Source organism: Astatotilapia calliptera, chromosome 7, assembly GCF_900246225.1.
Source record: "Astatotilapia calliptera chromosome 7, fAstCal1.2, whole genome shotgun sequence".
In the NCBI taxonomy this organism is placed as follows: domain Eukaryota; kingdom Metazoa; phylum Chordata; class Actinopteri; order Cichliformes; family Cichlidae; genus Astatotilapia; species Astatotilapia calliptera.
Genome location: NC_039308.1, coordinates 65,811,513 through 65,836,553, shown reverse-complemented (window position 1 = coordinate 65,836,553; position 25,041 = coordinate 65,811,513). Strand labels below are relative to the sequence as shown.

The 25,041-nt window shown below is 41.8% G+C and overlaps 1 protein-coding gene across 2 annotated transcripts; it reads left to right on the top strand.

Annotated features, from left to right (window-relative positions):
• The first annotated feature begins 430 nt into the window (after positions 1-430).
• Positions 431-24,822, top strand: kcng4a (potassium voltage-gated channel, subfamily G, member 4a). Of its 2 annotated transcripts, none has more exons than XM_026176704.1 (4): positions 431-976; positions 2,914-3,516; positions 3,621-4,262; positions 23,227-24,822. In XM_026176704.1, the coding sequence occupies exons 2-4, from the start codon at positions 3,409-3,411 to the stop codon at positions 24,100-24,102; spliced, it is 1,626 nt and encodes a 541-aa protein (XP_026032489.1). In that variant the 5' UTR covers positions 431-976; positions 2,914-3,408; the 3' UTR covers positions 24,103-24,822. The 2 variants fall into 2 exon arrangements, with proteins under 2 accessions (XP_026032489.1, XP_026032490.1); XM_026176705.1 differs by having other exon boundaries at positions 431-981.
• The last annotated feature ends 219 nt before the right edge of the window (positions 24,823-25,041 follow it).

Here is a 25,041-nt window from a genome sequence, read left to right as displayed (position 1 = left end):
TCTGGTTCAACCTACAATGACTCTTCTTTTTTACATAGCCCATATCTTCCAGTAGTAAACAGCAGTAAACTATAGGAAGCAATAAGACCATCAGTTATTGAATTATAAGATTAGTTCAAGTAAAATATTTATAAAAAATCAATTTCATTCTGACAGCACCTTCTTCGTCGACCGTCCAATTTGCAGCGCAAACAGGCTCACCTCATCAGAACAGCACAGAGATGTTTGTGTTTTTTGATAAATCAGGTAACGTGAAATTTTCTGTCTTGCTGTGTTTTCTTTAAAGCCACTAGTTTGGTCTTATTTACACATAAAACACAAGCTGACTGCAAAATTTGAGTCTGAATTGGAGCTCGAGTTCAGATGTGTTGGTGAAGGTAATTCCGGGGAGAACCGCGCCCCCTGTTGCGCGTGAAGCGGTCAGGGTAGGAAACATGGAGGATAGCATCTCCTCAGTGTCCTTGAATTACACACTGTGTAAAAGGTAGCGGACAACAAAAGCCACCCGATGCCCGCATTTCTGCTGAAATGCCCCCTTTGTGTATTCTGGAACTTGCACACAGTCGCCTTTTCCCGGTCACTTGTGTACCTGCTGTCACCTTTACGCACACTTGAACTTGGGTAAGCTATCCACGGTCTTCTCTGTTGCGCACCACAGCGCCGACTCCCTCCTCCCGTGCTCTTCCTCCTCCTCCTCCTCCTCCTGCAGCACCGCTCCGTGAGCTGTAACGGGACACTTTCAGTGCTCCAAACCTTTACTCGCTTCCCATCAACGGTATGTTCAGACTGTCTGCGCGCCTTCCATCGGAGTGGATGACGCCGGAAAGGCGTCCCTGTGATTGTGACATGTGGTGGCTGGTGATGACCGCTGACTCCCTGACGTGGCGTTGAATGATCGGAGGAATTGAGAGGCGACATTGAGGGATTTTACTCAAAATCGATCCGGCCGTCTGAAATGAGCGCGGGGCTGAGGACGGTAAGGTGTGCTCATAAGTTGTATCGACGTCTGCAGGGGTTTTGTTTGTAGTTTTTATATTTGTCTGAAGTTGTAATGAAATACAAGTCTCTTTTTATCTCGCCAACACTGTAACACAGAGGAGGACAAATGATCACACTTTGTGTTTGAGAGTTTTATTTGGAACTAAGTGTATCCAAAATATGAAGTTGTTTCGAATCAATTGTAAGATTACGGTCTTTAAAATGTCCTTCAAACCACATTTGACTTTCGGGGTCGTATTATTATTATTATTATTATTATTATTATTATTATTATTATTATTATTATTATTATTATTATTATTATTATTTTCTTTTCTGCAAAAATCCTCCAAACGAGAGTTGGTTATATGATCGTAATTACGCGACAGATTTAACCGAGTTTAATTGGATATCTATTCGAGATAAGGGCGTAAAAATGTTTCCCAGTGTGTGCTTTTGCAAGTTGGGGAGAGAGAGACACAGAGAGAGATTTTCCTGCTGAACATAAAGCATCCCTGCCTCTCCAGCAGCTCCTGACAAACGCAGTCACTGTTGACTGACTATGAATATAACATAAGCTCCCTGAATGAATGCTGCATGCAGCACAGCCACTTAATAGAAAACTCCCAGAGTCAAGAATCTAAAAAACAAAACAGAATTGTACGTATTCTCATTTTAATACAACTTTAACTTTTAGTCAGTTTCATAAGTTAATTGGAGGATTCCTAAATGTCACAATGTTCAATAAAACTCCGCTTACTGAATTCTAAAGAAAATGCACAACAATAGGAATTTCATTTTAACTGACTGACCATCTAACCTATTGGATTTGTGTCTATTGTTGCACCAAAATTAGCTGATAGTAACAGTGTAAGCGCTTCCTTCAATTAACTTTACAGTAGGAAAAAAGAGGGAACTTCCATTAGGACTACAGATCAGTTAACTACAGTTTATCATTCTCTCCTCTTCCTGTGCGGTGGAAATGAAATACCAGCACCTTGACAGAACTGATTTATTGGTTCCTCAATAACAGGATCTTATCCTCTTGCATCTGAAGCACCGAAGCACTTGGGTACGATCCAGTTCGTCCAAGTGTCATTCACACATTCAATAAGCCTGTATGTACTTTACATGAATACTAAGCAGAACAATGACAATACTGCAGTGTTAGTGTTGGTGGTCCTGGGTAGAAAACTGTGAAATTTAAATTAGGATTATCTAAACTGTTGGGACATTTGAAGAAATGTCACTGTAGCATTTTATTCACACCAAAAGCTGCCAAGAGAAAAGTGGAGGACAGCCAAATATAAGGCAGCTGTATTGTTAGTAACAGGATACAAAAACAAACTACAGAGGATTATCTGAGTGTTTGTTGAATTCAATTAAATGTCAAATAACACAATAAGAGGGCTCACATTGAAATCAGAGTATTAACTATAACTCTTTAAAGCTCTGACACAACTCACCATTCTGGGCAACTTTAACAGCTAACAGTGCCAGTAAGTTTCAGGGAAGTTGTTTTGCCAACGGCAAACATTTTGGACCTTGCGCTGTGCAACAGACACTGAAGCACACGGCCAGTAACGTACTCTGAGTGTGAATCATACCGTGAACCTGAACGTTCTTTTCTTCTGTTAGTCTTTCATTTTTAACAGATCATTTTTCTCTCAATGTGAACATGAGCAAAAAATTCCTCGCCTATGCATTCAGCAACGGGCCATTTATAGCAGTACAGCAAGTGTGACTGTCTTCTTTCTCATTGAAAAGAAGTGAAAGAGGAGGGAGGAGCTTCTAGCACTGCAGTCTCCTTTAGGTTTCTCAGTCTTGGGTCTGTTCTCAGTCTTTCCTATTCTTGCTCTGTGTTGTCGTATATGCCTTAATCTCAGTCCATCCTTGCTTCGTTCTAACAGTTCTCTCTCTCTGTCTCTCTTTCAGTTGCCTGCATGATGCCACCACGGGTTTAGACCCTCCCTAATCCTGTTGTGGTGACACAGAGGATCTTCCTCAGTTCCCCAAACACCCCAGCACTGCAAATTTGGCTCCTTACCTCATGCAGCTCATTCTCTGCAGCTATCAGCCAGTGATCAGTCCTCTTATTCAGGCTTGCCTTTGCTAGACTGGCTTCAGAACAGGATTACCCACTGATTTGATGTTGAAGTCTGGTACACAGACTCAGTCTGCTGTGGACCTCTTACCTCATGACGCTCTGTTGGTTGGGGACCAAAAAAAGGAAAACAGCACTGCACCTTTTCTTTCTTCTGTTTTCCTACGGTAGCAGGAAAACTTTTTCAGATCTGTAAATCAGAAAAACTGATGTTTATTGAGACTGAAAAGTTTCAGAGGGCACTGTCTGCAGACTCTCTCTGTATTTGCTATCTGGTCTGAGCTGTCCACTCTCCAATCGAAGCACAGTGCTCTGTGAATGCTGCCATGCCCATCATCAGCAATGCCAACCATGACTTCAGCAATCTGTCCGTCAGTGATGACAGCAGTCTCGACCACATATTCACTGAGATCCCAGAGACTGAGACTATCAAGGTATGAACACGATTGCTGGTAAATTTAATGGTTAGGGAAGATTTATATTAAACAAGTTCTCAAATCGTATAACAATGATCACCGTTTCATTCTTCGTGCTATAGGGTGTGTACTACCAAAGAGCTCAGTTCATCCGTCGGCCAGAGGACCTCTTGTCCATCGACCATGCTTCCTTGGCAGTGATCAATGTCGGGGGAAACCGCTACACCTTCCCCTGGAGCACACTGGAGCAATTTCCCCTCACACGACTTGGCCGCCTCTGTGGCTGCAGGTCACCTGAGGACATCGCCAGCATCTGTGACGACTACGATGAAGCCCGCAAGGAGTTCTTCTTCGACCGCTCACCATCCGCCTTTAGGGTTATCCTCAACTTCTTGGCTGCAGGGAAACTCCGACTGCTACGAGAGATGTGCATCCTCTCCCTGCACGATGAGCTGACCTACTGGGGCGTGGAGATGGCGTACATGGAGCGCTGCTGCAAGAGGAAGATGTACACGCGCATCGAGGAAGTGCACGAGAAAGAGAGGCGTCGGCAGGAGCGCAGGCAGAAAAACGCCATGCAGCGGGAGACAGTGGAGGAAACACAATACACAAAAGTGATGAACTGGCTAAGAGATATGGTAGAAAACCCACAGTCAGGCTTACCTGGGAAGATCTTTGCCTGCCTGTCGGTGATCATGGTTGCCGTGACTGTTGTCAGTTTATGTATCAGCACGATGCCAGACCTCAGAGAGGAAGAGGACAGGGTGAGTGGCCAACAGTGCTGATTGTGACCATTTTGATTTAGGTTCAGTCATAGTCTTTGGGTTTTAGTCATGATGTAGGCATCTAAATTCTTTTAGTTTTAGTGTAGTTTTAGTCAACTAAATATGGTAAGAGTACAGTACACCAGATCTAAAGTTGAATCAGCTGACAAAAATGGAAAGTGTAAAGGTTTCTTGTGTTTTTCCTTGACATTGAATGTGAAATGTGCCCATATTTCCACTCTTCCTCCCATGCATTGATATTTTATCACGTTGTCGTGAGACAGGGAGCATGGATGCTAGTTCCTGTCTCCTGCAGAACTTAATTAGTTCTGATTGGATCTCGTCTCTCCAGAATATTTTCATCTCATTTTTATTCACTCACAAAAGGGTCAGTACATTTCAGCCTGTTATTTTTGGTCGTTGAGGAAAATGACTGGCCAGTGAAATCAACACTGGTGACCAAGCGTGTGTTGGCCTGCTGCAAGCGTAGCTATTAGCAGCAGAAGATTCAGAAACCAAGTCAGATTAGTACAAAAGAGCCATAAATGACAATTTTGTAGAGAGAGTCCTAAAGCGATTTATCATGTGAGTGATCGTGACTGCTTAGAATGAAGGCTCATCAAGACATAATCACTAGCACTTCCTTTATTTCCTGGAAACTAACATTAAATGTGTTTAATGGAGATATTTGGTTAATAAACATTTTGCCATTGCTGCAGCTCAGGTGTGGAGATTAGTGGTGGTGATAGATTCCATTATAAAGTCCAGATGATCCCCAAACCCAGGCTATACGCTGGCCCTTTGCAAGTCGGGGTCTGTGCACACATAATTGCATGTTTATGAATAATTGCTTTTAACTGTTTTTATATCACTCCACTCTGGATTGAAGGACAACAAAAAACAAGAGCGAGAACATCTTAGACAAATGCTGATGTTGCAAAAGTGAAAATTCTAAACTATAAAACTCGCTGTCATCTTATCCTCCTCAATATTCTGGGGGGACGCTGCAGTGTCGGTGTGTGATCTGTCTACCCGTAGCAGCACAGAATAATTAAGCCGGAGCTGCTCACTGAGGCCTGTCCAGTATCTGAATAATGAAATGAGCGTACTGTATGTGACAACGTAGACGGACTCACACACGCGTGCATCAACAGACACGCTGTAAAAAACACATATATGCACTACCACTGCACACAGAATAGCCCATCCACTGAAACTGATACAGCGCTCTCTGAATTATGCACACATTTACTCTTTTGTCTCATGTTGGCTCATGACTAACGTCTGACAGCAGCATGTCCCCCATTCAGGACTTGATCATTTTTCATACGCCGGGTGTCCTTGAAGTAGACCTGTCAGGCTCGTTCCCAGCTCCACATTCTTATTCTAGAGCAGCTCAGTACAATTCACAACTGGGCAGCTGTGGCTCAGGTGGTAGGGCAGGTTGCCTACCAATTAGAAGGACAGTGCATCGATCTCTGGCTCTTCCAGCCCACATCCAAAGTATCCTTGGGCAAGTTGGTGAAATCAGAGTTGCCCCCTGTGTTAGAAAGTTCTTAGGCAAAGTTCTGCATGGATGTATGTGTGACTGGGTGAATGAGACTTGTATTAGAAAGCTCCACTATGGCACTACATGAGTACCAGTCCAATTACAGTTCAAAATAATCCCTGCATATCAGGTTCAGGTGTACAATAAAGCAACTTTAACCGAGTATCAGGCTCAAGACAGTACATATGTACGTATGTATGTAAGTTGACACACCTGTTCAATGGAAACTCCTCAAGAAGTGTACAGCAGCATCTCTGTATTGATTTTGATACGAGCAGTCACAGGCAGCCAAAAGATCGAGTGCAGGGAGGGGGTGGTGTTATTGGAGAAGGCCGACAGCAGAATACTTGATGAGTTGTAAAGGCTGAAGAGAGGATTTTGAGAGTCCTGCCAAGAGGAGTCCAGTAGTTAGTGAGAGTCATAGGAACACAGATGGACAAGAGCTTTGGCTCGGGAGTGGATCGAGTCTCCTGGTCTGCTGCTATGCATTCGATATGGACCTTTTAGAGCATGTGATAGATCAAACCTATTACTATTGTCCTAAGTGGAAATATGCAGTGGCTTCAGTTGCTGCTGTAGCTTTATTTTCTATGCAGTGATGACAGTGAAAGGTCCAGCAGAAACGAATGAGAAATGCAGCAGGATTTAAAAGCAAGCAGAGATTGAATAGCATAACATTTCTGATGTGTAGTATTACAGTAGCATTTTTATGTAAATGGTAAATGAAGTTTTCCTGCTTGATATTCACCTCAGGTAAGCACAGCTGCACTGACGGAGACATTGAAAGGCTGCACGCAGCCTTCCCTCGTACACACGCACTTGCAATTACCACGCCGTATTGATTCCTGGTGTAACAGTGTTTCCAGCCAGTGCAAAGTTTTGTGAAACTCTTTCTAGGAGTTAGTGTAACTAGGAGTGTTTGTCTCGATGCCCTGAGGCAGCAGTGTGGGTTATCAGGTCATCTGAGATTTGTATGATTGTGTCTGACATCTCACACCTTTGGGAGGATGTTGTGGGACGTAAGGACATTTAGGTGTATGCGTTCACTCAGGCATGTGTTTGCATGTCTGCGCTCATTCCTAGAAAGAGGATGGCAGTTCCATCTACAAGTAAACAAATCCATCTGCCGCTTTCATGTTTTTCCCTCTGCATGCTCCGGAGGTTCAGACTATTCAGCTGCATTGAACTCCATCTGCAGCGTCCAGCTAGCAAGCAGCGGCAGGGTTCCTGTCATCTTTAATTCACGTAGTCCTGCCGTTTGTCTCTCTGTTCTGTTATGTGCCGGAGTGGGCTGAAATTCCCTCGTCCACTCATAATTCATCCACCTTCTCTGCCTGTTTCTGTTTGGCTAAGGCATGTGAAGGAGAGATAGCGTAAAGTAAAGATGGATTGTGGACTAGGTGGCTGAATAGAGTGAAGGAGAAAAGGAGAGACAGAGAAAGAATGTGCTTTAGGGAGATAAGAGAGGAAGTTTCTGGTAGAAAAAACCCGGCAAGAAACATTACTTAATTTTTCTCCTCTGATTGCTCCCCTTTGTCCGTGTAATGTGTTTCTCTCTGTCCTCAGCTGATCTCGTCTATCAAGCAGTATACCACTAGGAGCTAACAGCTCAGCTCCAGTCCCACTGATAACCACTCTTTCATCCTTCTGTCTCCTGCTGTGGGTGTGCATGTATCTCTGCTTTGTATTATGTAAAAACTTTCAATGTGATTCTGAAATCAATGTCATTTCTGCAGGATGTTTGTAATTGTGACACTTTGACAGAAAGCACAAAAACGCAAGTGGATGCAAGAAACCTTCATATGATTCAACAATGCATCTTTGATCATGTCGAAAAACACCGAACAAGAGTTGAGCTTCATGCCTCGTATACAAATGATGCCAACAGCAGCTTTTGGACTAAAGATAATAAATTGATCTTTTATCAAAGAACATATTGTAGGCAGTGTTGGGAAGATTAGTTTTAAAATGTATTCCACTACAGATTACAGATTACATGCCCCAAAATTTATTTTGTAACGTATTCTGTTACGTTACTCAATGAGAGTAACGTATTCTGAATACTTTGGATTACTTAATATATTATCATGCTGTTTACAACTACATGAATGTCCTATTGCTGTGTGATTTATTACGATTACTGAAGGTCCGCGGCGCCGAACCGTAGTAAAGGGACCTCTGACTAATACGTAGAGTTTGTGTCGGGCTCGTAGCCGAAAACTAGCTTTACTTTGCTGTCTGGGTCAAGTTTTAGACAGAGAGAGGCGTTGAAAGGCTGCTTCAATGGAACTTATTGTTTCGGAGGAAAACATGAACACAGTGTACAGTCGAGTCTTAATAGCTTACTTACAACTGGGCTCGTCAGGCTCTCTTCTTGGCTGAAGTGGTTATTATTATATTTACATGCTTCCAGCTCCCGTTTCTGCTCGGTGACAGCTTTTCCACTCTCCTTCTTCTCCCTCCTCGCGCTCACAGACCCATAACGTGTATGGCAGTCCATTCCCCCTGCAGCACGGACTACACTGCCCATCAGGCTACATGCTTTAGGGCTATGCCTGTAGCATTCTGCCTATTAGCTTAGCACAACAAAAACAACAAAAAGGCGCTCGCTCACCAGGAAACACACAAAGAGAGCGTTACCCTGTAACCATGGCAACCGTAACGCTGCCGCCTGGAACAACAGAATAAACAAAACCCAAACAGTCCTGACCCGCGACAATATGAAACAGGAAAGTACCGCCGTGTAATCCGTTTATTTCAACAAAGTAACTGTATTCTGAATACCACCTTTTTAAACGGTAACTGTAACGGAATACAGTTACTCATATTTTGTATTTTAAATACGTAACGGCGGTACATGTATTCCGTTACTCCCCAACACTTATTGTAGGTACATAAAGGCAAGGTGTGATTTGAAGCACTGCTCCCCGTGCAGCTGGTATTTTTTGATTGCTCTGTGGAGGTCTTCCTTTCGACCTTGTGAGCTTGCTCTTGTGTGTTCGCAAAGTCACCGTGGACCTTAAACTTGCACAGAGAGACAGAGAAACAGCCTGAACTGTGATGACTGCTCTTGTGGCCACTCCTCAAACCCTAATTACCAGATCTGAGTCCTTATGACTTTCTCCTCTCCCAAAGGGTCAGTGCTGTAACACATCAGAGGAGATCCAAGCCTGTCATAAATGCACAAGTGCTTGTACCCGAACATGGAGCGATCTAAAAATAGCATTTGCACCATAAGAGTTGCAAAGTTATGGTAAATGGCCTGTATTTATATAGCGCTTTACTAGTCCCTAAGGACCCCAAAGCGCTTTACACATCCAGTCACCCACACACTGGTGATGGCAGCTACATTGTAGCCACAGCTGCTCTGGGGCGCACTGACAGAGGTGAGGCTGCCGGACACTGGCGCCACTGGGCCCTCTGACCACCACCAGTAGGCAACAGGTGAAGTGTCTTGCCCATGGACACAACGACCAAGACTGTCCAAGCCGGAGCTCGAACCGGCAACCTTCCGACTACAAGGCGACCTCCCAACTCTTGAGCCACGATCGCCCTTCCCCAAGGAGACTCTTTGAAGGGCAGATCATCCAAATTTAAATGAAATATCTTTTTGTCAGTTTCAGAATTTTATAATTTTGCATATTTTGCCAAGGAGTAACAAGAAGTGTTATAACATTAATACCAAACTAGGTCTTTCTCTGTTATATAACTTGTGCACATTACACAATTAACACGTTTTTTTTAAGTCTTTAACAAAGAAAATCAAAAGGATTCATATGAAGATGATCATTCAAAGATTAAAAAAATTACTATCAATATATGATTAGTGATTAGTCAGCCACCTAATATCTATATTAGTAAGTGGTCCTGGATTATAATACATTTTCTTTGACCCATTTCTTTTCTTGGCCCATTAAAGTCTAAAGATGCTTGTGTGTGAAATACCTTATAGTAAGTTGAAATGAAAGTGATTTGTTTAATACATCAAAGGCTCCTGTACCTACCTAATAGTACCCAAGATCCATACTATTTCAGGGCTGTTATTAGACTAAGCATGTAATAGTGTTCCTGAGATCACTTATAGTAACATAACTGTGGTTCCTGGGATATTAAAAGTAGAATGAGAGGCAGAGTTTTCAGGCCCCTCTTCTGTGGAACCAGCTCTCAGTTTGGCTTGGAGAGACAGACCCCAAACTTTTACTATTAAAACTGAAAAAGTTTTGAGAAAGGTTACAGTTAGGGCTGAAGCAGGTGACTCTGAACCCTCCCTTAGTTATGCCGCTATAGGCCTAAGTTTGGGGGGTTCCCAAGATTCACTGAGCATTTCTTCTGCACTTACCTACTTTTGATCTCTTCATGTTTATTTATTCGTATTTTTGCATTTAATCATTTGTTACTGTTAATCTCTGGCTCACCTGGTTCTGCTGGAGGTTTCTTCCTGTTAAAACTGTGTTTTTCTTCCCCACTGTCACCAGGTGTTTGCTCATAGGGGACATCTGATGGTTGGGTTTTCTCTGTATTGTTGTAGAGTCTTTACCTAACGATGTAAAGCACCTAGAGGTCACTGTTGTAATGGTTTAGTGCAATATAAATGCAATGAGTTGAAGTGAACTGTCAGTGACTCTTTAAAGTGAGACTGGGCTACCAAACTGCTAATGGCTCTCCAAATGAACTTACTGTACGCACAGATGGATACCAGTGTTTATTTACAGAAAGTATTTCAAACTATAGTATAGATTTAGTTAAATAAAGTTCATGGGATGTTTGATGCAGTGCTCTTGCTCAAACGTTGACAGAACTAAAAAGTTGTAGCATCATCTCACTAACTAGCTATTCACAAAAGATCTGTCGCTGCTGTCGAGAGGCTGAAAGGACAAAATAATCATTTCCTCTGATTATCACTCTCAGGTAATCCTGTTTGAGATTATAATCAAGTGTAGATTGAGAAAAAACTCGATTCACGTTATTTTTTAGGTGATATTTTTGGTGTTATTTATTCTAATAAATAACAAAGTAACAAAACTCATCTGTACCTTATGGCTCGCAGCTACAGGATGCTGTGATGTTGCCTTTACTTCTTGCTTGTGTCTTTACTTTTACTGTTTTGGATTAACCTTCACGTTCTGGTTGTGGCCCCCTAATGTAATCCCTCTGGAGTGGAAGCACTTTCTTCCATCAGTGTCACATATTGAGCTAAAAGACACGACGATCTCAGTGAATCGCTCGTTATTTTTGACGCTTGCTTATTCATGAAAACGTTTTTAGACACCAGTAATCTTCTTGAGTCAAATCTATGGTAGCAACACTCAGAAAGAGCAGCAGGTCTCAGTATATATCGATAACCTTCTTGAAATTACATGTTATTGCTCAAATGTCACAAATGAAACAAAGACGCACTTTATTTGTGCTTTCAAAGTAAAACCTGTCTGTATTCATTTTCATCCGTCTATCACAGAAATACGTTCCTGTCATTAAGTGGTGCTTGGAATTAAGTCTGTTTGATGGAGCATTTTCAGACAGCCTCGACAGATCTGCTCTCCTTTGCCTAATTCAGATGCTTTCTGGCCTGGGGAGTCATTTTATGTTCTTAATGCCATAAATTGGAGTGGGATTTGCTGTTCAATAGTTACGTCCCAGGACATCAATCACAAATATCTTGAGACTGAGGGACAGACTACGTGGCTCAAGCGCCACACTGAGCGTTCTGATTCATCCACATCTTCTCAAACAGAGACTGGTCAATAGTCCCACTGAGTTACAGAGCTGGGCTGTTGATTGCGGACGAGAAGGATTTCTTATTTTATTAGGAGATACAAAACTGACATAATGAGTCTTGTGATGTCTGAAGGAAGATAAAGTATCACTTTATGTATTTGAGAGAAGAAGGTAATAGAGGAGTAAGAGACGAGTGGTAAATATTAAAACATCTGCATTCCAATTTCTGTTTTCTCAAAGGAGCTGTTCAGTATTTAGAGGCTGTCTCAGACAAAGTGGTAAATAAGAAAGAGGAGACACACATGTGTGCGCACACATTCTCGGCACAGCAAACCTAACTCATTTCATATTATTTTGCTAGCATTTTTAGCCCCCCCACCCCTCCCCGCCCGCCGGTGAGCGTCATACGAAGCACACGTCCTTGACACTGACTGTGCATTTGCAGCACAGTCAAAAATCTATTTTTAGACATCAATTCTTAATAGCGTAGCATGTTGCATTTGATATGCTGAACTCTAAGGTCATTAAGATAAAGTTAGTTTATGTAATGGTGTGTAATCACTCTTGGAGTCCATTAAATGACCTTCTATTCATGTCATCTTCAACAGAGCCTCAGTGATGGAATAATAACCTAAAAGCAATTACTGTCAGTAATCCTTCCACATCAAAAATATTGGGCAGCACTGAAGATCATTCATTAATAATACGATCACATAGCTGCCTTTAAGAATGGCATCTCATGTTTGACAGGTGATGGGTCAACCCAGTATCACAGCAAAACGTGTAATAGACACGCGAGTCCACCGTGTCCTTTTCACGCTTTGCCTCTCCAAATCTGAAATGGACACGCATGCAGAAATTGCATTACCAGCAGGGGGAGATGATATACTTAAAGTTAGTGTTTTAATTCCAGGATCCTTAAAACCCCTGGAGGGTCTTGGGTCGATTTGTGGCTATTTGTGGCTATTTTCAAATTTTGATTACCTGCCATTTGCACAGTGTTGAATGGAATATAGCGAAAGTCTGCAAAAAAAAGTTTGGTCACATTTACTGTTAAAATTTCAGTATGACTTCCGGAAATTAGCTTCAGTGGCTCAGCTAGCGATAACCTTACGCTATTGGACCTAGGGTCGATTTGTGCCCCATTGAAACCCATTATAAACGCTATTTTTCACGGCAGAATTATTACCGTTAACATCTGGGTGATGGCTTAGGTTTCATTTTTGTTTTGGACAAGAGGCCTTAGAATTGTAATTTTTTTATTTGTCCACCGGGTGGCGCCCTTGCTCCACATTTGACCCGGGGCTGGAAAACAGCGGGCTGCTTAAAGAGACCTGCGGGGAATGAAGCGTCATTTCCGGCGTGCTGCAGCGGGTTCGCCCGCTGATCGTGCGGGACCATTTTTTGGTCCCTAGGACCATGAGAGGGTGCTTTTTTTTTTTAGTCAACAGGAAATGACGTATTTGTTGTCACGTGGTATCGGACGTGTGGGCTGGAAAAAGCAGTCCCCGGTGATCGTGCCCCGGTGATCGTCGCGACTTACCCCGGCAACATGCACTTATTTCGGCCTAGAGGAGGAGCATTTGCCGCCTGGAGACCATTTTCTGGTCCTGAAAAAAAAAATAAAAGGCGATCGAAATGACTGTTTGTGCCAATCTTTAGTCCATCTAAAGGCCTAATTATAATAACAATCAAATATTACTTCAAATGTTTTTTTGGGAAAATATTTAGTTTTTTAGTTTTTTTTTTTAGTTTTTTTGTAATTTAAAGGGTTAAAACAACGAAAATATAATTAAAACTTTATATGAATATTTCAGGGAGAAGTAGTTTTAAAAGACTGACCAATTTAAAGTGAAAAAAAAAATTAATATTTAATATTTTTATTGCACTTTTTGGGCGTGGTCGATAGTGTGCATTTTATGAAATGCGCTCCTGGAAAAAAAATAAAAGGCGATCGAAATGACTCTTGGTGCCAATCTTTAGTCCATCTAAAGGCCTAATTATAATAACAATTGAATATTACCTCAAATGTTTTTTTTGGAAAATATTCAAGTTTTTTGTTTTTTGGGGCAAAAAAAGCAGTGCGCTCATGTGACGAAACCGGGATATAAAGGGTTAAAATCCGCGGAATGTAATTAAAACTTGACATGAATATTTCAAGTAGAAGTAGGTCTAAAAGATTGGCTAATTTAAAGTGGAAAAAAATATTAATATATAAATTTTTTATAGCACTTTTTTGGGCGTGGTCGATTTGTGGCTCTAAGACCAATAGTGTATGCATTTTTCTAGGACCCTCCAGGTTAATCGTTAGAATCGAGTAAGCTAGGTGGCTAATATGTATAATGTCTGTTTAATGCATGATTATTTTCATGTTGGCTTGATACTGCAGATTAGAAACTTACTGCAACGTCTGCATCTGTGAAATGGACACAGTGGACCGGTGTGTTGTGATATGAATGGGTACATATTGTAGCGCTGACCTGCTATGGAACAGGTAGCATCTCATGTAATCTATGAGACAGGTTTACATATAATATAGTAAATAAAACAATAGAAATAAGAAACGATTGGCCAGGAAAGAGTATAACATTTACTGGTTGTCAGAGATCCAAGCGTCTGAAACCAAAAACACGCTTTTGCCTGAGTCTGGATCCTTATCTGGCATTTTATGTCCAGCTTCACTGAAAACCAGTATTGGCTGTGATTACATCTCAGAAGAATTACTGGCCTCCTGCTTCTGTGCTAAATTCCATTATGTGAATCAACAAAGACATTTTTTGTCTGTGAGGGGGGAGTTGTGATTTGGAGACCAACATTTTTGACTATCTGGACTCGGAAGCATGAATGAATTCCCCCTGCAGCTCAGAGCAGCAGTGACAGCGATCTGATAAGTTTTGTGTGAGCATAATGTAACTAAAGGCTCCCCCTGCATGTAATTTAGCTTAAGATGATTTACTTGCACACCTGAGATGTGAAACATAATGTAATAGATGCACAGAATTAACACGAAGGCTAGTGTGCATGTGTGTGCACACGTGTGTGTGTGTGTACTCTCTCTGTCATTGGCCAAATTCAGAAGACAAAGCACTGTCATCAGTCATAAGCTTGTTTGTGTGTTTAACAACAGAGGCACAAAATTAAGCATGCGTGCTTTGTGTGTGATGATTCCCCCCCTTCATTAAATTCACACAAAGAGAGCATAAATAGGTGCTGGTGTGTAAAGTTGGTTGCCTCAGCAGGATGCGAGTCTGCCAGTTACTCAGGGTTACTATACTTAAGTAACTAAGTAAGACTTTAGAGAAGCAGGTGGCTGCAGATTAGAGGGAATGAAATAGAGGCCGGAGAAGTAGGAAAAAGAGGTGGCTAAGTCGGCGGTTTGTGTACACGCACTGTCCTTTTAAAATGGCAGACATTAGATCTTTTCTAAACTTGAAGGTCTGCAGTTACAGTACATGCTAATAATCAGATTCCACTGCAGCTGGAATAATTGTAGCAACACTTTGAGTTAGCATGCATATGCATTTCCTTGTTTGTTTCCCCGGGCATGTATGTACTCTGAACGTATCAGTTCCAAGCAGATTCCACGCCTGTTACGGCCTATCTGCTTATGAGCTGCATTCCCTCCGTCGGATGTGCCGCATGGCTGCCAAGTGGGATTATTGAGAGAACAGCAAAGCATGAGGTGTTTATCCTGTCCATGCCAGAGTGGGATCGCACAGCATAGATAAGTACAGCAAAGCACGGGAGCCATTCCTCAACCTTTGTCTCCTGTAACACATTTTAAATTCAAATTCTGCTTTTTAATTCAAAGTGTCTCACCCGATGTTGCCAGTTTATGAATTTTAAAATCACTTGATGCTTTTGTGATGACCTTTAAAAAGAAATGAAAGACATGCAACAAAGATGCATCACACACACTTCCATAAATGTCAAGTAGCCTTCACATTCGTGCTGTGCTCAAAAGGTGAATGAGAACAAATATAGAACATACTGGACATGAACTTCCGCCTATAAATTAATATTTTGACATCTACAAGTTAAAATGCATTTGAGAGTTGCATCATATGAATCTCTGTAAACTGTATACATACTTATAGCAACAGGTAAAGATGCACAGAGTCCCTGAGTGTGATCTGGTAATACAAATATAAGAGCAAGCTGCATAAAAAAATAAGCTGACTATTCAAAGATTAAAGTGGTAATTAGAGAAAGAGTATTTTCCCCGTTTCATATGTTCCAAATATCTAATATCTGCCATGAGCCCGCCTCCATCTTTGCTTTCTATTTTAAATTTTTGTCCGGTGCATTTTCTTCTGAATTTGCCTGCTTTTGTCTAAATGCAGCAAAAGCTGATTAATGAAAATGCAAAATATTTGCTTGTGTTTTGTCTGTTTAAAAGAATTTGTCAGCTTTTCTTCAGCTGCAGTGTGTTGAGCTTTCAAACTATTGAGCTAGAAAATTAGTCTGAAAATATTTAGTAATTTTCACAGATCATTTCAATATAAAAAGCTAAAAATCTATTTATTAGCAGAGTCTCAAATATGACTTTAAATCTTGTGAATAGAAGCTTATTTTCCCAAATACAAAAACACAATAATGACCTTAAATGCTTCAAATTTCTTTCCCCTGAGTGATTTTGCTTCATTTGAGTTTTCAATAATTCGGTTTTAAAGTGATTTGGCAACTTGGTATCACCTTCTTTACAACAGTATTTTAAATGGTTTGTAAATAACAGGACATAGCACAGCCTACAACTGTAAGCAAAAGGAAGTTGGTCTTAAACGTGCAGCACAGTGTTTGTGCTTTATGGCCAAATATCTCCACTTAGTTCCCGTCTGTGTAAAGAACATCTCTGTGGTTTGATCAGATGGAACCTCTGCTATAGTTCTATATATTGTCTTTAGAGAGGAGAAGCCTTCTCCTGACAACCCTTCCAAACAAGCAGTACTTGTTCATTCTTTTTCTAATTGCACTGTCGCGAATGTTAACTTTTAGCATGCTAACTGGGCCTGTAGAGTCTGAGATGTGGCTCTTGGGTTTTTATTATTTTTTTGCACACTCTGACCTTGAATGACATTTTGTTGAGACACATTTATTGCCAACATGTAGTTTTCATAAAGGTGTTTACACGCACTGATGATTAATTAACCAAGGGCATTTGATCAGCAGCACCTGGCTGCTACTTCCCCTTAGCTGTCACAGGACTGCACAGAGCCCTTTGAATTCTTTCTTTTTTCCCATAACTGTAGGTAAAGGTTCTTTTTGCTTGACCTTATCTAGAACATGATTTTTGGTGAGTGTTTGATAGGATTTACCAGACCTACAGATATGATGATCATATTTGCGCATGCTAATGAAGCCACAATATTGTGAAACTGCACATGTGTGCATAACTCATATCAGCAGGTAGAGTGTTTGCCCCATAATCGGAAGGTCGGGGGTTCAAATCCATCGAACGACTACCCTGAGGCAACCCTCAGCAAGGTACCGTCCCTACACACTGCTCCCCTGATGCTGGATCGGTGGCTGCCCACTGCTTCACTGAGTGAATGCGTTAAATGTAGAGAGTAATTTCCCCACAGGGGATTAATAAGGTATACAAGGAAAAAAAAAACTACCCACATGTCTACGATGCTAAGATGGCTGCCAAATGGTAAGACTTAATTCCACGAACGAAAGCTCAGCATAATTAACAGATGCACTGCAAACAACCTTGTAACTGAGAAAACAGCTCTACTTATGCATGTAGAAAGTAATTTGTGATGTGGGACAGCTGTGGAGGCAGGAAGCACATTGGCACAGTTATGCGGTTGTGTAACAGGAGCCCACACAGCTGACACCTGGTGGACAGGTGTGGAATAACACCGGTGAGGGAAAACTCCCCAGAAAAACCAGCCGGCCCAAAAGATCAATTAAAAGTAGACAGAGTAGGATGTGGTAGAAAACCAGTTGTGACAGTGACACACAAACAAGCAGCAGATGCTTAATTTCCTGAGGTTACATACATGACATTTGCCAACTCCCTTTTCACAAGACAGCTCAGTCGTGTCGTAACAGCAGTCACTCTTTGTGTCACGCTGCATTCCCCCACACACTCAGAGTGAGCCGGTGCACACTGCAGCCAATAGTTTGCTTTTTTCTTTTCAGCTCCACGTTCTGACGAGACATTTTTATAATTTTCTTACAGATAAAAAATAAAACGCTTGCACAAAATGTTTTTGTGATCATAAAAGTTGATGTTCGTCTACTGAAGGCGTGTGTGTGTCTGTGTGCGCCCGATGTGCCTATAGTTTGATGGGACACTAAACAATTTAAAATACTGGATGAGGAACTGACATCACATTAAATTGCTTTTATAGCAGTTTGCACTGAAACTGGAGGCTACAGACAGACTTTACTAGTGTGTGTCTGTTTGTGTGCATGCAGGCATGAAAGAGAGAGTCTAACAAGCAAAAACCTTTGTTAAAATTTGTCATCTCTGCATTTGTGGATGTTTGTGTGTCCATGTGCTGCACGGACAGACAGACAGAGAGAGAATAGAGATGCAGAGTTGCAAATGGTCCCCATGGTTCAGATGTCACCTCTTCTTTTCCTCATCAACTTTGCTTGTAATCCCTTTCTCCTCTCTCCCTCTGCACCACTTAGCCACCCACTTTCCTTTCATCTATTCTTCTTTTTTCTCTCCCGTATCTCTCCGAGCCACCTTCTCACTTTCATTTTTCTCTATTGGGGTTTTCATGCATGAACAATCTCTTGGTCTTTATCAGTGATGGATAACTCTGAAGGCTTTACAGCTACTTCATATGAAGATAAAACCGTGCAACTCTATGCTGACACAAATGTCCGTGGTAAGGTGCTCAGTGTAAGGAGTCGTACTCTATAGAGAATAGCTCGCTGTTTGAGGCTCTTATTTATTACAATATATCTCAAGGATTCTTGTAATTCAATGGGTGCATATAGTCCACACGGCATATTCTACCCAGTGTGCATGCGTGCGTGTCCATATGACTAGTGAACACATTGCTCGATGTTGGCAGTTCCAGGTTAAGGACAGCTGCGTGTCTTTTGTGGTTGTCCTCGCTGTCCATCCACACACTCCTTTATTCAGCTTTTCTTTAGAGCGTTCAAAGTGAGGGCAAGGTCAGTAAAGCAGCATAGAGGAAAAGTGTTTAGTGGTGCAAAGTTTGTTCAAGGTCTGCTGCACAGTAAAGCTGACAGATGGGCAGAATCTTTGCTTTTGCTCCCATTTCCAACTGTACCTCTTGATATGCAGGACTGCAGAATCATCGTGGGAGAAGGAGCCCCAAGAGATGTAGAAGAAAGAGGAATGAAGAGTTATATGGACATACTGTGAAGGAGTCAGAGAATGAACCACAGTTTATAATCATGCAGTGGTTAGAAAAGCAAACATTCCTGAGTTGCTGTAGCAGCATGACAGTTGCGAAGAGTTGTCCTAATTATCTTTTGAACACAGTGAAAATGTGCAGCTTTATTTGATCCACACGTGAAAAAAAACATTCATAATTCAGAGATATAGAAGCTTTCTCTTGTCCAACAATAGAGACACACATTTACACTTCAAACCCACGGTACACGGAGCGACCCCACAGCCAGTAGCTGTCTGACTGCACAGGGTAGATGCTAAGCTGCCAACATTAATATAAAGCTCAACTGATGCTGACACAACAGTAACAGTATGATGGCGATGAACCAGTGCGGGGGTCAGAACGAGAAAAACACCATCACGAGCTGATTGAATGTTTCTGACCGTCTGCTTAACCATGAACACAAACACCGTGTAGCACATTGCAAGTCGTCAAAATTACGCAGTTAAAGCCAGATGTTTATTTAGAGAGACGACAGAAAAACCGTCATGCAGAAAAGCAGCTATGCTGAAGGGTCAGCAGACATTAGCTTGGATCACTTTGTATAGGTTCAATCAATTTTCCTGTTGACTCCTGGGGGAGCATAGGTCCGCAACAACACCATGCCAACGGACTCTGTTCTGGGCTGCTCTCTTTAGCTTGTATAGGTTGTAATGCTGTGATAGTTTTATGCTTATATATATTAATATTGTAGCATCTGGCTTCTCCTTGTTATTGCCGTATTCAAAACAAGGACAATTGTCAAGGTCACACAGACATTTTCAGCTGAAACCTTTTTCTCCACACTGTGTTCACATTGTAATACCAAAATAATGTATTACATAGCAAGTGTAGTATCTCAAGTTGCCTAAGATGCATACTTTACGTTTTCAAAATAGCGTCATCATACATAAGTATTAAACATTTTAGTTAATACTTAAACTGTAAGGTGTGGATGTGATCACATATAATGAGCTCTGGCTGAGTGCAGGGCTGCTTTTAGGGCACTTCAGCCAAAATATAATGATCAATATTGTCATGCATGTGTTTATTTTGTAAAACACACATCTAGTGCAAAATAGCAACTCAGTTCAGATCAGCTCGACCTTTGGGTAGAATTTTTTTGCGTCATACATATTGTTCATTTTGTCATTGAGTTCTTTTTATTCATTTACTTCGAGTTGATTTATGCCCCACATATCTGAGGGATTCTGTAGAAATACCATTTTTATCTCCGAAATATAAGGAAAGCTGCAATAATACTACTAATAATAATAATGTATTTTCCTCTTTGCTCATTTTAAATGTCCTTGCCATGAGAATGCCTCAGTGTTCGTTGCCCCCACTGCAGTCTTTGTCTTAATTTGACATTGGGATGTGTTAATGCAGATGATAAAACGAGACCCCCTATGAGACAGCTGTGGGGTGAATGGTGTCTGTGCTGAAATGTGCTGTTGCTGGCATTAGTTCCACAGAGTCATTCGGAGGAGATAAGGTCAGGGAGATAGTTAGTATTGTGGGAGGTTATTGTGTGCACAATTGTGTCTGTAGTTGAAAGGCAGAGAAACAGAAGTAGAAGGCTTGGAGCTCTAACAAATGGTCTATTCTGCAGAGAGCGAGAGCACAAAGCTGCGATAGGCCTGAGAAAGAAAGAGCCGCGAGGAGAGGATGGTGCTTGTGTCAGACAGAACATCTACACTGTGACAGAAAGTGCCTTAAAGATTCATGCAGGGAGACCACAGAGTTAGACATCAGACAGAAAAAACACGATGAATGTCCTGAAACTGAGAAATTTAAAGGTTTATATTCAGTTAATATTTAGGTAATGATTTGCTGTGGTGTGTCTTTTCCTTTAGTTCAACAAAAATATCAAGCAATGAGTCCTTCAGACCTCTGGAGAAATCATATATAGCCATCGTGGTTCTACTTTTAACTGTGCGGGCTGCAGCTTTATTGAATACATTTTAACATGAGATGTTAAATACATCATAAATTCTCAGAAACATTATGATGCAATGACCAGCTTAAGAGCGATGTCGCTGTCGACTCAAAGGCCAAAATAAAACAAAGAGTTTTTGTGATTTTGCTGAGAAACCAAAAGAAAGCTGTAAGCCATCATGTTGCCTGCTGCATGTGGAAACTAGGATGTCTTGGCTAACATATTAACCACACTGATGTTAATGATACACTAAATGTGTTTCTGCCCTGCTCCTCCTTCTAGGAACCATTAAAGGTTCATGTTTATCACGATTGTCGGGACTAAAGTTTATTCATCTGTTTTTGAATCATGTTCAGCAACTTTTACATCATTTCTTTCCTAGAAATCCTCACATTTAGAAAGCCGTTTGGTGCAATTAGCAAATATCAAAAGCTAAACTGAGACAGTGACTGAAATCTTTAATTACTAGTCTAAAATTGGAAAACAAAAGACTGATCGATTTTAATCGATGTCTTCAGTTAACAGAGAGCTTTTTTTACTTCTTATAGTCACATAGAGACTTTAAGCCACCTGGGAGACATGAAGCCTCATACATATTGTTTTAGGCTTACAGTTTCATCACAGTGGGGGTCAGTTCCTACCATAAGATAGCAAAGAGGTCAGGCTTAATTTTATTTCCATGCAGCAAGTGAAAGATGTGGAATCTTGGGTTTGAATATTTTACTGGGTGTAAACACCATAAAACTCAGCGAAGCCTTGAAAGAAGCTGATGCTGCATTATGCTACAGTATGCAAGTCGTACTGGATGTAAATCTAAAGCAACATGAAGTTACTTAATGAATATTTGTCCATTAAAAATAATGATCAAAAGAACTACATCTGCCATGAAAGGCCTTATATATAAAACATTAACACAATACAATCAAATAAAATTAATCCTTTTCAAAAGCATTTAAACAGTTAATATTAAGACCTGTTCAAATGTAGATTGTAGAGCATAAAACCTAAAAAGTGTCTCACCAAGACAAATTTGTCCTGAACTTTGAAGAACTAAGATTCATGCCAGAGAGCTGAGAGACTGTCCTCCTTTATAGACTGGATAAACGCTGCTATTATCACTGCTAGCATCACTGCATGATGCAACCTGCACAAAGGAACATCTTTGAAAGTCACAATATCTTAGCACACATATTCCTGCACCAGCATTACAAAATATGCAGAGCCACTCTGCAGGAATGAAGCAAAAAGGCAAAACATCACAGTGGGATTAAAAAGAGTGAAAAAGGCAGAGTGGACACAAGTGATAATGCAACACGAAGTAAACAGATGTATGTGTGTATGACGGATACAACGCATAGAGAAACTTCACTTAGTGGAACGCTGAATGAATGAATGAATGAATGCAGGCTTTAATGCAGAAGGAGAGCAGTGTGAGGGGCGAGCACAGAATGAAGAATGAGAGGGGAGGGAGTTCGAAGAGGGCGATACAGGAGGAAAGAAGAATAAATGATGAGAAGGTGGAGATGGAGGCAGAGGGATGAAGGAGAGGCTTGCAGGAGGATAAAAAAGTTGTGAGATAGAAGGGAAATGAATGAGACAGTGCAGATAAAAGCAGAGAGTGAGCAATGGGAAACGTGGGGAGAAATGGGGGGGAGGCTGATGAAAGGAGTGTCACAGAGAAGACATAAACAGTGTCTGTCTTAATAATGCGGTCTCACATTCAGCCTGTGTAAAAACCAAATAACTCATAACATTATGAAAAACTGATGATTCCCCATCATCGGGGCGCAAAGTCTCCTCTTCACAGAGGGGATACTTTAGCATATTTCTCACTTACTACAGTCAGAAACCGACAACAAAGTGTTGCCTGAAGAAACTGCGCTTCTAAGAGAAACATTGTAGCAAATACTCAGAACAACATATATTCAAAGTCACATGACAAAGAGCTGTCCTGGCTGCGAGGAATATATCTGCGTGATGGCACAAGTGTGTGAAAACGAGGGTCAGTCAGCAGCAGTGTCATGTACACACACACACCCCACTCCCACTATTCTTTTAGAGGAGTTTTTTATTATTGCATTGCTCTTCGTTGACACTGTCGTTGGAGGGCACACAAGTTTGATTGCGTTTTGTCGCCACTCCCATGGAGGATTAATCCTTGAGGTCTTCCCAAATGCAATAATTGATCGATCACGTCACTTTATAACCCACCAGTGCAGCTGCAGTAGCTTTAGTATGCTGACCGAATGTAACTTATGATTAATTAATGAATACCAAAGACGATTATCTGACCTCTGAATCTTCTCCCTGTGCTTTTCTCACCATCTGTCTTACTCCCTGTCAATTCTCACTTCTCTTATCCTCGATTTCTCTGCCTTGCCTTCTCTTCCACCTCAGGGCGAGTGTTCATCTAAGTGCTACAACATGTTCATCATAGAGACGGTGTGTGTGGCCTGGTTCTCCCTGGAGTTCATCTTGCGGTTCATTCAAGCTCAGAGCAAGCTGGACTTTCTCCGCGGGCCGCTCAACATCATCGACGCTATGGCCATCCTGCCCTACTACGTTTCCTTGGTGGTGACAGAGAAAGACCCAGCGCTGGAACACGAGAGGCCGGGAGGAGGTAAGGGCTACCTGGACAAGCTAGGCCTGGTTTTGAGGATCCTGCGAGCGCTGAGAATTCTCTACGTGATGAGGCTGGCTCGCCACTCTCTCGGCCTGCAGACGCTGGGGCTGACGGTGCGACGCAGCACCCGGGAGTTTGGCCTTCTGTTGCTTTTTCTCTGCGTCGCTGTCACCCTCTTCTCCCCGCTGGTGCACTTGGCTGAGAGCGAGCTCACAGGTACCCATGACTTCACCAGCATTCCCGCCTCCTACTGGTGGGCCATTATCTCCATGACGACAGTGGGATATGGCGATATGGTGCCCAGATCCATTCCGGGACAGGTGGTAGCACTGAGCAGCATCCTCAGTGGCATTCTCATCATGGCCTTCCCTGCTACTTCCATCTTCCACATGTTCTCCCGCTCCTACCAAGAGCTCAAGATGGAGCATGACCGATTGTTCAAAGAGGAGTGCGTGGCTGCCGCTGCAGCTGCTGCTGCCAGTGGGGAGCCACAGGAGGCGGGAGGTGAAGGAGGCGGTGAGAACTCGGCTCCACCTAAAATGCATCTAGACAATGATAATGTGCACTCGCTGGAATCTCTGGCTCTGTTAGGGAAAGGTGGCGAAGCTGCTGGAAATAATAATCACAGCCTTCCGGCAGCAGCTTTCTGAGCTGCATTTGCACAGACTGACCTCTAAGATGTGACTGTGCAGTATACGATGAAAGTACTGTTTCCAAAAGGCCTCACTATCTACACAGCTCTGAGGGCATCTGCATTGTTTGGATAAAAAGAGATTAAGCAAACATTACGCATTTCTTTTGCTCTTCAAGGATTTCATAAGGAGTAAAAGTGTCCGCGCTGAGAGACACACAACCCTTTAAATCGGATGATTTTGTCCGACCAGAAAGCCTCTGCAGCAATATTAGTAAACGGCTGCGTCCATAAACATGCAATATTCAATCCAAAGTTGCTTTTCCTCCCACTGTGAAAATACTGACTGCAACTTTTAGTTTCATTCTCATTACTTTTTAATCTGTTGCCTACAGTATGACCTCAGTGTGTTTCGTACTGTATACTAGCTTGAAGCCATGCTATAGCAAATTGATTGTCTCATATATGATACGATTCATCTCTCTTGTGTATATTTCTATGCTTGGACTGAAATGGTTTCTCCATTCTCAAATATAAACTCCAGGTAAACGATTAAGAAATTGCATAATTATTCCAAATGTTTCTAAATCAGTGACAAAAGAAACGGACATGGAGGAAAAAAAGGTGTTTTTATTTGAATGAAGACGAGCGTGAGTGAGAGAGAGTGAGCACTAAAACCATGAAATGTACTTTGCAACGCTCCAAATAAAAGCTCTCCTAGTAATCTGAGAGAAATCCGTTTTCTGGTCTGTATTTTTTTTCCTTGGTGCGATGGTCTAATCTCTGCTCATCTGGGATGCTCAATCAGAGTCCTACTGCTGAACATTTACTCTGAGAAGAAGAAACAGAAACAGCTGCCGCTGCCAGACAGAGAAGTATTCTGTGAATTCTGTGGCAATCCGCTTCTTACATCACCTTCTCGTTTTCATGCGCACAATTACAGCACTGTGGAAGAGCG